The 15,243-nt window shown below is 42.6% G+C and overlaps 1 protein-coding gene across 3 annotated transcripts in view; it reads right to left on the reverse strand.

Annotated features, from left to right (window-relative positions):
* LOC116067271 (multiple epidermal growth factor-like domains protein 11) overlaps positions 1–15,243 on the reverse strand; it is a 190,032-nt gene that overhangs the window by 51,057 nt on the left and 123,732 nt on the right. For all 3 annotated transcript variants that reach the window (XM_031323672.2, XM_031323670.2, XM_031323669.2), the window contains exons 8-11: positions 14,809–14,929; positions 12,468–12,604; positions 6,146–6,358; positions 3,736–3,910 (exon numbers count right to left, since the gene is read on the reverse strand). In XM_031323672.2, coding sequence (XP_031179532.1) covers positions 3,736–3,910; positions 6,146–6,358; positions 12,468–12,604; positions 14,809–14,929 — 646 coding nt within the window. The remainder of the gene's footprint in view (positions 1–3,735; positions 3,911–6,145; positions 6,359–12,467; positions 12,605–14,808; positions 14,930–15,243) is intronic.

A 15,243-nucleotide genomic window follows, 5' to 3' on the forward strand; every position in this document is an offset into this window, starting at 1 on the left:
GACCGGTTTGTAATTAGTTTATTAATTAGGTTGTTATAACTCTTTAAAGGTACACTGTGTAGGAATTTCTCCCATCTAGCGGTGAAATTGTATTTTGCATTCAAACAAATATATGCTCTCTAGCGCCTCACCTTTTCAAATGCGTGTTGCAACTACGGTAGCCGTTATGTACCAAGAAGCTATGACATGTCTTCCAATTTTCACTTTTTTGGCGACGAGGATTCCTTCTCCTGTGACTCGGCATAAGTATGATCCTCCATTATGAACTAAAGTACAGTGCAGGCTTTCAAATTTGCCGAGGCAGTGACAAGCGCCTCTCACTGATCTCCTTCTCCGTCTCAGCTGGTTTCAGTCACGTGATGCTGGCTCTGAACGAAAACGCGTTGTGGATTAGCTAGACAGGTATATTCACACAGGTTAGTGCTCTATGTCCCTGTCAGTGATGATAGTTTTTCAAAATGGCGGAACGACATGGAAGTCTCCTTGGACTTGCCCGTCTGAATACTTAAAACACTACACAGTGTACCTTTAATAAGATGTTATAACTCATTAAATTAAAAAGGGCAACAGCCCCTTGTTGCTTGCCAAATAGTGAGCCCACATGTATCTGTACTGCTAAGCTGTCTCTCCAACAGCCAGCATCCTTGGCATTGGTTCACTGAGTTTATCACGACAATTTATAACTGCAAAAAGGTCAAGTGTAAAAAATCACCATTTACTAATGAGATGCTAAGATTTTTTTTCAACTGGCATAAGGGAACCTTATTGTAAAGTGTGAAACACATCACCATTTATTAATGATTTACTAATATTTACAACTACCAAAAGGTTAGTCTTCCAATGATAGCTACACAAGTCCACACACAAACACACAGGCTGAACATTGTGGGTCCTATTTTAACGATCTAAGCGCACGGCGTGTAGCGCATAGCGCAGGTGTGTTTAGGGCGTGTCCAAATCCACTTTTGCTAGTTTGACGGCTGAAAAAAGGGTCCGTGCGCTGGGCGCATGGTTCAAAAGGGTTGTACTTAGTGTCTTCATTAATCAGAGGTGTGTTTTGGGCGTAACATGCAATAAACCAATCAGAGATCATCTCCCATTCCCTTTAAAAGCCAGGCGCGTTTGGACCTTGGAGCATTGCTATTATGATGGAGGATTTGGACCCTAATATTTTTTTTTTTAATCTTCTGCATGTGTGTGTGCTACTGTGCGTCCCTGTGTGTGTAAAAAGCATATCGTGCGCGTGCTCTGCACAAGCCTAGGCGCATTTTACTAATGCGCTGTTAAAATAACAATGAAATGCTGCGTTATTGACTTTAGACCAGGTTTTTGTTGGTCAATGGCGCGATCACTTCCCACTGCCTCAAGATATCAATACGCCCAGAATACACCTGAACACACCTCCCTGTAAAACCAGCACGCCCATGGGCGCATTTGCTATTTAAACGACGTGGGCGCTGGACAGTCTTAAAATAGCAAAGACACTTGCGTCGGGCTTTGTGTCGCGCTGCGTGCAAGATAGGGCCCAGAGTATGAGATAAAGTAAATCTACTTTCGCCAACACTCTTTTTACTGCTTACATATACAACCCTGCCCTGACATCGAGGCACTCTCTTTCTCCTTCAGGCTGACCTATATCATGGGGTTTGCAGCTGCAGTAGCCTTTCTTCATTACAGGACATATACAGGAACTCTACGACTAAACCTGCAGAGTCAACAGCACCTGATAAATGAACCTCAGCAGGTTATAGAGCATGTTCTGCACCTGCTGCTGCTGCAAACATGCCGGCACACATTATTCACACATCATCTTCACATGTTGGCTGGACAGAACCTCAACTGAAGCAGGCACCTGAACAAAGCTACTAAACTTCTGGATGAATATACAGCAATTTAGATGTTGTTTGGTGTGGTGGAGGCACAAGTAGTGTCATTAAGCATATATATATATATATATATATATATATATATATATATATATATTAGGGGTGTACGATTCAGAAAATGTCACGATTCGATTCAGATTTTTAGGCTCACGATTCGATATCAATTTTCGAGTCAAAAACGATTCTCCATTAAAAAAACGATTCACAGTATGTAAATGTAGTTACTTTTCCCATGTATGTATATTATATATATATATATCTTATACATCCCTTAGTACATTCATGTGGATTATTTATTTAGTTTATTCAGTATCTTTTATCGTCCATATTATTCATGTGGATTTGTTTGTTATTTGTTATTTTATCATCCTGTTATGATGTATGTGTATGTTGTGTGTGATGTCTGTAAGCTACTGGGACCTTGAATTTCACCTTGGGGATCAATAAAGTATCTATCTATCTATCTATCTATTTATCTATCTTCAAATATGAATCTATTTTCTTTGCACACCCCTAATATATATATATATATATATATATATATATATATATATATATATATATATATATATATATATATATGTATTAGTATATTTGCTATGTATACCTGCAGCTGCTGCAATGTATTAGTACATCATTTGACCTCCGAGAACACGGGAGTTGCTGCTTTATCGCTGCCTCCATCGGTTAGTTTGTTGGTTTTGTTAGTTCCTAACCCTTTAAAACACCAAAGTCACAGATTCACTGATGGAGGCAGCAGTATAGCATTAAATGCCGTGTTCTGCAAAGTAAAATTAAGTCAAAGGAGACTGGTGGCATTGAAGAGAGCAGAGATAACGGCTTCAGTTCCCCGTCGTAAAGGGCTGTCTGACAGCAAGGTAAAGTGCTGAAAATATTCTAAATATAGCGTACACTTAACCCTCCTGTTGTCCTTGGGTCAAATTTGACCCATTTTCAGAAAGTTTCTATATCACAAATTTGGGTTTCTTTCAACCAAATTGTTAAAAAAAAAAACACAACAACGTGGATGGTTCCATACAACAAGTAAAGTAAATTATCAGTTCACTACTTTCATTGCATTTGGGTGATGTATTCAATTTTATGGCATTTGAAAAAAAAATTACAAAAAAACGTTGAAAAAAATCATCAAAAACATCGGGAAAAGTGCCAAAAAAAACTTGGATAAAAGTGGAAAAAAAACAAACAACCAAAGTGTCGAAAAAGACGACCAAAACGTTGACCAAAAAGTTTTAATTTTAAATTTTGACCCACAAAAACTAAAAGTTGCTTGTTGGTCGACGGGAAAACAACACAAGGGTTAAACTGATATAGATGTTTTTAGGTGTCTAAATGTGTTTAGCTGCTGCCCCCGGCCAGAGCAGGACATTAGCTTAGCTTCCACGTCGGTACTCCTGCCTGATTCTCCAAACAGGGGGCGTGCTGACCGCCATCTACTGTAGCTAACACACTGACTATGGAGAAGTAGCTCAGACAACCACACTGAACAAACATCTGAACTATCCCTTTAAGCATTGGGACCCATGTAGAAGTTTTCTGTTTGGTTGATTCATTAAGCCTCCTGTTCAACTCAAAGACATTGTGTTTCTCTTAAAACCAAAAGACAGTGAAACTGTCTCCAGCAGGAGTTTCTTGTGACAACTTGAAATGGTCTGTTTACTTTACATTAACAGAGAGGTTAAAGTATTCAAAAGCAATCTCACAAAACACCTGCAGCTCCTGATGTTAATGTGAAGCGGTAATGTGATTAGGAGGATTTAGCAAATTGGATAGCTTTATCAACGTGAGATATGAATCACCACGGCTTTGTGTTTGTGTTTTCGGCACTTACTATATACCCCGGGGCACACATACAAGCTCCAGTGATGCCGTCGCAGTCGGCTCCGTTGGCACAGGCGCACGGCTCTCTGCAGCCCCCGCCGTAGTAACCTGCCGGACAGGTCTCGTTGCAGTAAAGTCCGGCCCATCCTGCTGCACAGGTGCACTCTCCGGACAGAGGGTGGCAGCTGAGAGGGCGAGAGATTAGAAGTCAGTCAGTCTACAAAGTAAAGTGAATATTTTTATCTGCATGAAAAGTAGGCATGCTAATTTAGAGGGTTTTTTTCTGAGCGATAGCCAACCCTTGTCACCTGATCAACTATTATCTAGGCCCTGTTTACACGAATACGCTCGCGGGTGAAAACGACAACATATTTTATCAGATGTGCCTTTCGTTTAGACAGCGACGGCATTTTTGGGGCTTAAAAACGCAAAAAAGTTAAACCAGAGTGGAAATCTTAAAAACGCTCCACCGTCGTGTTCCCGTCTAAAGGGTAAAAATGCACTGTGCGAGTGTGTGTGTGTGAGTGTGTATGTGTGTGTATGTGTGTGCATGTGCCGTGTGTGTGTGTGTGTGTGTGCCGTGTGTGTGTGTGCGCCACGTGTCTGTGTGTGCCCTGTGTGTGTGTGCCGTGTGTGTGTGTGTGTGTGTGTGTGTGTGTGTGTGTGTGTGTGTGTGTGTGTGTGTGTGTGTGCGCGCCACGTGTGTGTGTGCCCTGTGTGTGTGTGCCGTGTGTGTGTGTGTGTGTGTGCCCTGTGTGTGTGTGTGTGTGTGTTTGTGTGCCGGGTGTGTGTGTGTGTGCCCTGTGTGTGTGTGCCGCGTGTGTGTCTGTGTGTGCATTGTTTGGAGCAATTACTCCACCTCCTCGTCTGCCCAGACAAAATTGTCAGCTTTTGTTGTTCGCTTCGCGCTACTAGGGAGAGGAGAGGGAGAGAGGAGGAGGAGAGGGAGACAAGTAGAAGGAAGGTTCTACGCAGGCGCACGGACTTGGTGGATCGCATTTCACACACTTTTGCGTCACCATATGCACGCAGATTTCCCCTCCATAACGCTCGTCTAAATGCGGAATAAAAAGTGAGAACGCAACGCCACTTTTGCATTTTCTCTTTGTTTTCGTCTAAACATAGCCCTAGTCTATATCCACGACGTTTCACTTCCAGGATTGTTCAGGTGCCGACAGAAATTCTGCCGGATGTCTCTCATTTCGGCCGGATGTCCATTACCTTCCTCTTTCTTTGTGTTGGTGCAAAGTTGACTACCTAAATTAACTAGCAGTTAAAAAATAAATTGCATAACCTATTTTTTAATAAAGTTTTTTAATAACTTTTTTATTTTTGTTTTAGAGCTGCAAAGATTAATCAACTAGTTGTCAACTATTAAATTAATGGGCAATTATTTTGATTATCGATTAATTGCTTTGAGTCATTCCTTATGAAAAATAGCAGATATTCTCTGATTCCAGTTTCTTAAAAGTGAATATTGTTCTAGTTTCTTCTCTCCTCTGTGACAGTAACTGAATATCTTTGAGTTGTAGACAAAACAAGACATTTGACGTCATCTTGGGCTTTTTGGGGAACACTGATCCACAGTTTTCACCATTTTCTGACATTTTAGAGACCAAACAACTAACAATCGAGAAAATAATAGACAAATGAATCGACAATGAAAATAATTGTTAGTTGCGGCCCTACTTGTTTTGACAAAATGGTTTTCAACTGTTTAAAGGTGCACTATGAGTTCCTGCGTGGTTTTAGCGCGATTTCATTTTTGTCTCAAATCGTAGGCCTCTCTCCTTGATCCTCTAGCTGGCTGCCCCCTGAACACACCGTGAAAAAGCCCGGTCTCGGGAGACAACACAGGGGTCGTAAACGTCAAACAAACACTAGAGGCACAGGATAGGCACCAAAATACAACAAACCACTCCAGCCAATCACTGACAAGATGGTTGGGGGAGGGGTGTGGGTAAGTGACAATTAGTCAGTTAGTCACGAGAGTTCCGGAAACATGGGGGGAGGGGCGAGTTTGCTCCGTTTTGATTTGAATTTACTTGGAACGTCAACAGAAGTGACGTCATGCAGGAACTCATAGTGCTCCTTTAACTGATAGTAATAATCGTTCAAAATGATTATTGTCGGTCAACGGTTAAACGCTTAATCATTAACATCCCTAATGCAAAATTATGAAATTGCACATGGACCTTCTTTTGGTTAACATTTAAGAGTTTCACAAAAGGATCTTGAATGGAGTGTTTTATAGATTATGATTTAGCAGAGCAAGAACTGTACACACAGGTGCAAAGACATCAATAATTCAGGGTTGAACAAGCAGTAATTCAAACACAGCCTTCCTCTATTCATAGTGTGTTGCAGAGTATAAAAGCGTAGCAGGTTTTTTTGTGCATCACTGACCCACAGTTCAGTACCTGAGTGTGTTTGCAGCTTTGCAGGGGCAGTATTGGTCACAGATGAGTCCGTACAGGCCGGCGGGACAGAAGCGGTCCTGGCAGCTGGGGCCCTTGAAGCCCTCATTGCACAGGCAGGCCCCGTTGATGTGGTAGCACTTGGCTCCGTTCTGACAGTCACACTTGTGGGCACACTGCGGCCCGTAGGTGCCAACTGGGCATTCATCCTGGCATCTGGGTTGGTAAAAAAAACAATAACAGAGGAGTGTTGAGACATGTAGAACATCTACATACTACAGACATCTAAATCGGAATGTTTCTGGTCAAATGAGCAAGGTTGTTTCTTAAATAGGCTTTGCCTAAAAGGACCCCTAAACTGACACAAATTAGAACATGGACCCCCATCTGATATGATTTTTGCTTTTAGATTTGTTTTATTACAGAAAGTGGAAGAAAGCCGTGACCAAAATAGTCATACATTCTGTCATTGTCTTACTTATGGATGAAAGTATAGTGACTTTTTTTGTGAAAAAAAATGATTCCCCATTTTTTATATTCTGTTTTGTACAAAAGAATATTAAGAAAGGAAACAAAAGCAGACTTAAAAAACAAAAATAGTCACCTATAATAGTGTTTCCCAAAGTGGGGTCTGGGGACCCCCAGGGGTCCTTCATGGGATTCCAGGAGATGCCCAGACCCCACTTTGAGAACCATAGTTATAGGTGACAAGTTTTTTTTGCTTTCATTGTTTGTTTTTAAGTCTGGTTTTGTTAACTTTTAATTTTTTTGTGTTTTTTTCCACAGAAGCTGTTTTTTCCTTTTTGATAGTGTTTTGTAGTCATTTAAAGCCTCATTTACAGGCCCTGAACACCCACACAGGTGTTTTCAGTTATCCTAGCTGATTGGACCTCTTCCCAGGACTGTGTGGCTGTGTATAGACTGATTGAATGACATCTTCCTGAGCCTCCTGGTTTGTTGCACCCGTTAGGGAGGGACAAATGACACCTTTATCATTCTTAAAGGAGAAATCGGGCGCAACAATGAACCTAGGGGTTAATAACACATGATTACCGAGTCGACCGTTCTCTGGGATATGATTTCATGCTAATCGAACGTGACCAGTTTTATCGCAAACCACTAATTAGCTTATAACCCTAGTCGTCGGGGCATGGGTAAAGTAAAAAGAAATCGCTATTTCTGTTAGGGTTTGTTCTGACCCAGAACGCAGAGATTACACACACACAGACAGACAGAAAGAGTGGTTTGTAAAAGTTTTAATGAACAAACGGTTATACTCAATTGAAGAGTGAGGATAATGTAGGAGCGAGGAGATTCCTGGCTGTCTGAGTTGCGGAAACGAGCTGAGAGAGGAGGATCCAGGGAGGCTGAGTATCGAGGCGGACAGGCTGAGTTGGGTTGGAGTGGCTTCCACAGGCGGAGAATAAGGCTGGTGGTGAGACTGGAGGTTGTAGGTACAGCAGAGGCAGCAGCTGGTCAGAGCGGACACTGCACAACAAAACACAAGGTAAGTATCAACTATAGGAAGTCAGGACTAGAGCTGGAGAGCACAACAAAACTAACTTGGATACAAGCGCAAGATACACAGAGCCAAGTTACCACTTGAATGTAGATAACGAACTGGCGCCGACAGGGAGATCGGCCAGATCTTAAGTGTTGCTGGGTGATTGTAGTAGATGAGCTGCAGCTGTGAAGAAAACGGCTGTGCAGGTGAATCGGCCACTCCCCTTGACCTACTTCCTCCAGGACACGCCTCCAGCACTCCAGGTGGAAACACACGGCCACACACACAGAGACACACAGACAAACAGAGACAAAAAAAACCCCAACACAGGTTGGAGAGGGAGCTACCCATAACAATTTCTATACCACTAACAAGGCTCAAAATAGCACCACACTTCAACCGTAGCATAATGAGGGTCCCTACATGTAAACCGAAGCATTGAGAACTTTGTAAGTGTACAGACAGTTTATTAAAAAGATAGTTTATAAAGACTGTACCGTTCACGTATACAGGCAGGCGCCATCTTGGGAAAACAGTCACGACCAGTCGAACGATGAACGCCGTGTAACCAGTAACCACTAGCGATTTCTTTTTACTTTACCCTCTGCCCCGACGACTAGCATTATAAGCTAATTAGCGGTTTGGGAAAAAACTGGTCACATTCGATTAGCATGAAAACATATCCCAGAGAACGGTTGACTCGGTAATCATGTGTTATTAACCCCTAGGTTCATTTTGTGCCGGATTTCTCCTTTAAGCGTGATTTATGGTCCTGCGGAGGCTCCACGCAGAGCTTTCGCCGTAGCCTACATAAGTGGCCTGAAGTTTATACTTGTGCGTTGGTGTGTGCGTCATGCCTGCATGTGTGTGTGTGGGGAGTGTGTGGTAGAGTGAGGGAGAAGTAAGAGAGTGACGATGATAATCTTCAAGGCGAGTCATAAAGTGAGAGTCATAGTGAGAGAAACAAAGTGTCTCTCTGTGCTTTCTGACCACGGTGGGAAATCTGGAGCAGGAAAAGTTAACCCTCTCCTTGATTTCATGTTGTTTATGGAGAAGGAGAACCAGGAGATGAGTCAGGGGGAAATGCAACGCTATCAAGACACGACGTGCGTTGCCGCGACGTGTTGTTACATTTTCAGCCTACGGCGTAGCGTTATTATGGATCCCACGTAACTTCTAGCCAAGTCCCGCCCTACGAAGCAGGCCGATTGGTTGGGGTTAGGCATTGACCTCAAGTGGTTAAGGTTAGGATAGCCGATTGGTCAGGGGATAGGACCTGAAAAATCGGGTTACGTTACCTTGCATAAGCACGGACGCCTGGCCAATAGTAGTGTGTGAATGCTATTGAAGGGTGGGTCTTGCCTAGATTTGAGTGGGTTCCATATTTAGAGTCCGGCGTAGGTCCGTGTCTCCACATACCTATGTACGTAGCCACAGCGTAGATTTTACACAGAAGTATAAAACACGCTTTACTGGTTGATGAAATTTGTGACCTAATGTAGCTCAGCGTAAATTCTTTCAGGGAGACTTCAATAACTTTATCACTTCTCTCCTAAACTGATCAGCTGTTTTCGAGGGAGTCACTTTTCAGTTAAACCAATCAGAATCGGCCATGTATTTCACAAGCCAATCACAGCATGAAATCCATGTTTTAAATCTGTTCTCTCCTCTGCAGCTGTCAGTTGTCATTTCAGGAAAGAGTGCGACCCTCCTCCTCCCCTTCCACCTCCAGGCATCTTTACCCACGGCGCTCTCGGTTTTCTTCTGGCTTACCGCTCCCTTCGATCCGGTCTTCATGCCCCTTCATCACCACCATGTGTCACCACCACCAGTGTCTAGACTCCATGGGGTTTTTATGTCTGGGTTTTTCTAACCCTTTAAAACATATATACATTTTATACGATGGAGTCTAATCTCCAAAGTCTATGTACAATTCACATTTTGCATATGTAACTTACAAATAAATCTTGCATATCTGCAATGAAGTCTCTCCTGATTGAAATAAATTCCCATCAAAGCTCCGGCCCACTTCAACCTGGGCAGAGGTCTGATCAGCCAGAATAACTCAAATCACCTGTGTGGGGGTGTTCAGAGGCTTTGAAACTCAGTCACTATTATCTGTCATTTGTCTGGAAACCCAATAACAATATATACAGTTTGGAAAACTAAAAAACAAAATGAAGGAATGATTTTGAGTTTACTTCACCTGCTAGAATCAGAGAAACAGTTATTCTCTGACATCATCAGGCCATTTTCTTTCAGTCAACTCGGGTTCAGCACAAAAGTGCATGTAAAAGTACTCAAATCTCAAACTAATAACAACTGAAAGTATTTTTTTTTCAAAATGTTTGGGGCTGAATGATCCTGTAAACACACATTTACAATCCAAACAATTATCAATGATTCTTCTGCTGCCAGCAAACAAAATAAATACATAAAAACAGAGTGGTGTTATTATTCCACACTTGCAGAGCGAACCTTATTCTCCCATTATTGTTTGTGAGGGCTCTTGTTGTTTTTATTGTGATATTTTTTCTCTCTATTTATCCATTAATGGATAAGGTACCAGCAGGTTTTGGAAATATGTCTGTCTATGAATGTTTTATATTATTTTTTGAGTGCATTCATTATACAGAAATTGACATCCATGTACTATACATTGCTCTGGTATGATATATACTATTGTTACTATAGAGAGGGTTGTATTTAAGTTCAAACTCTGTCTATTCTATAGTAATGTATGTGTGAATGAATGTTATGCATTTATGCCTGATTTCATGTGGAAGTTGTTGATTGGTGTAGTAAAAGCAGTCACCTCCGATAAAAGAGGGCTTCTCAGGATGTAACACCATTTGCCATTTGCCAAGTTTGTGTAGAACCAAAACGTTGCCTACTATTGCATTCAATATTTTTTGCAAGTTAGACAGTGTGCGGGGGGTTTCTCACCACAGATGACATGTACTCGACTATCACGTACACTCCCACCAGTGTAGGGTCAACAGACCCTGAGTGGTCTTTATAATGAGCACCGCTCTTTAAGGTAACGCCTTAGTTAGGCCGACGGCTCGGCATCATTCTCAACACGTCTGCACGTTGAAACCATTAAGAAATAGACAAATCACTCAATTAAAATGGCTCCGGGAGGATTTCTGTTTTGTGTCACGTTTAAATCATGGCGACTTCCTCAGGACTCTTATCTCGGCTTATTCCATTAGAACGTGGACGGAGAGAAGGAGAACTCAATCTAGGAATTACTCCGTGTAGGCTAATTCACCTGTCTGGGACCTAAATGAATGGAGGTAATTTGGCTCAATTTAGAGTAAAGATGGAGAAAGAGAGAGAGAGAAAGAATGATGGAGAGAGTGGAAGGAGGAGAGAGAGATAGATGGAGGTAGAGAGAGAGAGAGAGAGAGAGAGAGAGAGAGAGAGAGATATGGAGAGAGTGGAAGGAGGAGAGAGAGAGATAGATGGAGGTAGAGAGAGAGAAAGATGGAGGTAAAGAGAGAGAGAGAGAGAGAGAGAGAAAGATGGAGGTAGAGAGAGAAACAGAGAGAGAGAGAGAGAGAAAGAGAGAGAGTGGAAGGAGGAGAGAGAGAGAGAAAGATGGAGGTAGAGAGAGAGAGAGAGAGAGTGGAAGGAGGAGAGAGAGAGAGAAAGATGGAGGTAGAGAGAGAGAGAGAGAGAGAGAGTGGAAGGAGGAGAGAGAGAGAAAGATGGAGGTAGAGAGAGAGAGAGAGAGAGAGAGAGTGGAAGGAGGAGAGAGACAGAGCTGACCAGAGAAGAGGGGGGGCTGCAGAGTGTTTTTCAACTAATAGCCAGTATCGAAGACGATGGAGGAAATAAAGACGAAAACCATTTCAAATGGCATTTGGTGAAGCCCGATCACAGAAGGCTTGTATCATGTGGACGCACCGACAGTGTTGTTGTCATCACTTAGAATTCCTCACGGGGGAGACAGAAACTACGCACTATAGCTTTAAGTCAAATCACATCCCTCGAGTGCAGGATGAGTCAAACAATGAGTCAAAGAAGAGAAAAGTGTGGGAGTTTTTATAAATGTAATCTCCAATGGTCTTTGGTTATACTATATTTTTAACAAAAGGGCTTGAATCAGTAGAATTTGCTTTTTTATCTTGAAAAATAAAAAAAGAAGGGATGAAATGTTGAAATGAAACAATATTCATGTTTATTTATGGTTTAATATTAATTTCTATTTTTCTCTGAACACTTTAATCCATTAAAGATCAAATGTTGTAGTTTGCAAAAACTATTTTACAAAGAAGATTGTATTGTGTATTGTATATTGATGTATTTACGCTGGTTTATATATTTATCTTATGACGTTACATTAATAATTGATGATAGAAACCACGATGGCTGGGGGACAGTCGATGTGTTTTGGGAACAAAGCATGTTATATTGAGGAAGAGCAGCGGTTCATTTTAATGCAAATGTCACAATCTGACACCAAAGTGATTCCATACTGTGAACACAACATTAAAATACTTCACATATTACCGAACAGCATTTAAAGAAGCAGTCGGGCTTGCTGGTAACATCTCAAGTGCTGTCAAGCTTTGCATTTCATAGATAAATGTTTTATACTCCTTCTCTGTATTTCCTATTAACATATTTACATTGACACCAACTGATTCTATCAGTTTCCCCTCTGTATTTACGGTTTATTACAAATCTGTGCACTCATATTTATCTTTCTCCCGGCTGAATTCTACTAATATTTTCCGTTCCAACCAGCTTATTTCCCCGAGGTCGTCCAATAAAGTTTTGATATAATGGTGCGGTCACACTGTCACACTGTACCTCTCCCCGATGTAGCCGGCATTGCACTGACACTGGCCGCTGATGTGGTCACACAGGCCTCCGTTGCGACACGTGCACTCCTGCGAGCAATTAATGCCGAACGATCCAAAGGAACACGGCTGTGCGCACACCGGACCCTGAGGAGGAAGACGACATGACATCAAACGTGTGAATACAAAGTGTTTAAAGGTATTACTGTTGGAATGACAGACTCGTGTTAATACCAAACGCTTTATGAATGAATGAAGTTTGTCACAGTAGATGACAGAAGTGACGTCTGTATGTATCTGGTAGAAATGATTGTTATCATTAAAATGTTCTGCTCAGGTTGATAACCTTAAATTGACTTTACGCAGTGAAAAAAAAAAATAAAAATTGGGGGGCATTTTAGGCCTTTATTAGACAGGACCGCTTGAGACGTGAAACGGGAGAGAGAGGGGGAATGACATGCAGCAAAGGGCCGCAGGTCGGAACCGAAACCGCAGCCGCTGCGGTAAGGACTGAGCCTTTGTAGATGGGGCGCACGCTCAAGCAGGTGAGCTATCCAGGCACCCCACTCAGGGAATTTTAAAATAAAATCACTGGGGGTGTTTTCACTCCTGGCTCGTTTGGAGCAGTTGCTCCAAGACTGGAAGCGTTTATCCCTAAAGATCGTTTTGTTTGGGCGTATACTAGCCTGGATGCCAGCCGAACTTAGCCCCGCCCACAACATTTGAGGTCGGGAAGTTCGGTCTGGACTTGATCCGTTGTGGAGCAACTATGCTCCAACCAGAGCTGTTCGGACCAATCAAATTGTCAGGACGGGCTTTATACGATGATGGACAGAAGATTAACAGTAACGTAATCAACCACGTCACCAAAGAGCGCTTGGGTTGAATTTGTTTACAACAAAGATGGCTGCCGCTGGAGAATTGAGATGTGTAGATTCCGCCATCGCGTCTGTTATAGAAGATATCGACAGAGCATTCATTTTAAAAGAGGAACAGAGAACCGCGATCAAGGCATTTGTCGATCGGAAACATGTTTTTGCCGTCCTTCCTACGGGATTCGGCAAAAGTTGAATTCATCAGCTTGCCCTGATGGTCGCTAAGAAGATGGGGCATTGCTCTGATTGGTTGGAGGTCTATCCAATAGAGTGCCAAGGCATTTTCTTTCCTGGTTCGGTTGAAACGCCCCATAATCACAGCCCAATGGACCAGTATCAGACTCATATTTTGACTAGAATCTGAGTATGACCACGTCAGGCTAGCGTATACTGTATGAACACAGCAATCACACTCAGAGGGACAAAACAAGCGGGAGCCGAGATCCCCAAAAAAGGGTCCTTGGCTCGCTTCCAAACGATCGGTGGAACAGTTTGTTTTCAATGCGACTGCCAGCAATCGAAAGAACTGACTCACAACTACGGTGCTCCATGTTTGTTTCTTTTCCGACGAAAAAAGAAGAGGGAAATCTGGCCTGAGGCAAATTCTTCCGGTAAGATTTCTGACCAATGAGAGAACACTTTGCTCTCGCATGGCATTTGTTCACAACTTTGCTTTGGACTGCTGTTGAACATCTGCGTGAACACAAACGAATCAAGGGAGAAATGCAACAATTCAGTATCATTTTAGCCCCTGGATCGGAACGAAGCAATCGAGCTACTATACGTGTGGAATAGGCACCATGAGTTCATTCACAATAACAGAAACCTATACTGTAACTAGAGCTGGGCGTCGTTTGAAATGGTTTGATAAAGTGCCAATAGTTAAGTTTCAGTACAGATAACAACATGGTAGGTTTTCATAAGCTTAGTGTGAGGAATTCGTTTGTTTGTTTTTTTAGAAAACTCTTTTAGTAGTCTTAAACTCGTATAGTAGTAAAATAGACAAATTATGATTCAGATCAGGAGAATAGAAACAAAATCTGACCAAGCTTTCAGTGCCAGCTTTAAATATTATCCATTTGGTTTTTATGGAACTGCAACTACAAGCAAGTTGTTGTGTTTTCAAAATCTGCTGTCACCTTTTCCATCGTTTGCTTGCTGTTTGATAATAATGCAAAGGTTCTGTCAAACTGTACAATTTCATTGAGTCTGAGCAGGTGCAGTGGTGACAGAACTGCTTCTTCCCTTACATGAGTAAATATGAGCATCCCCTTATGATATTAAACGCAAGCATGGTGTGAATTAAACTCTGTGAAGGAAACAGATTTTTTTTGACATGGAAAAACTGTGATATGAAAGAACAAACACAAACATGGTGATCTCAGATTTGGGCTCATATAAAGATGTCTCTGTTAGTTGAACTCAGATAGGCATGCACACTAGCTGATGATGTTGTGGCTGTGGAGCAGGTCGTACCACCCAGCCGGCGGGACAGGAGCACTCTCCGGTGACGTGATGGCACGTTCCTCCATTCTGACAGGGGCAGCGCTGTTCACATAGAGAGCCGTGTTTACCTGGAGGACAAGGCTCCTCGCAGCTGCAGGGAAAGGACAGAAGAAGCAGGTGTTTATGTTGGGATGTGATGGGACAGTTCAGAGTGAAGCACCTCATCACTGACGACATAGTCTCCCATTGCCAGACCTTCCTCCACAACGCTGCGGAGGAGGATCTGGCTTGTCCACACAGCATTCCGGGATGGGAGAAAAACGTGCTCTGGTTAATTGGCATTTCTCTAAACCAATCACAATCGTCTTGGGCGGTGCAAAGCACCGAGCGGAGCCACGCCGGGCCCTACGCCGGGCCCTACGCCGGGCCCTACGCCGGGCCCTACGCCGGGCCCTACGCCGGGCT

This window comes from Sander lucioperca, chromosome 3, assembly GCF_008315115.2.
Source record: "Sander lucioperca isolate FBNREF2018 chromosome 3, SLUC_FBN_1.2, whole genome shotgun sequence".
NCBI classification, from domain to species: Eukaryota; Metazoa; Chordata; class Actinopteri; order Perciformes; family Percidae; genus Sander; species Sander lucioperca.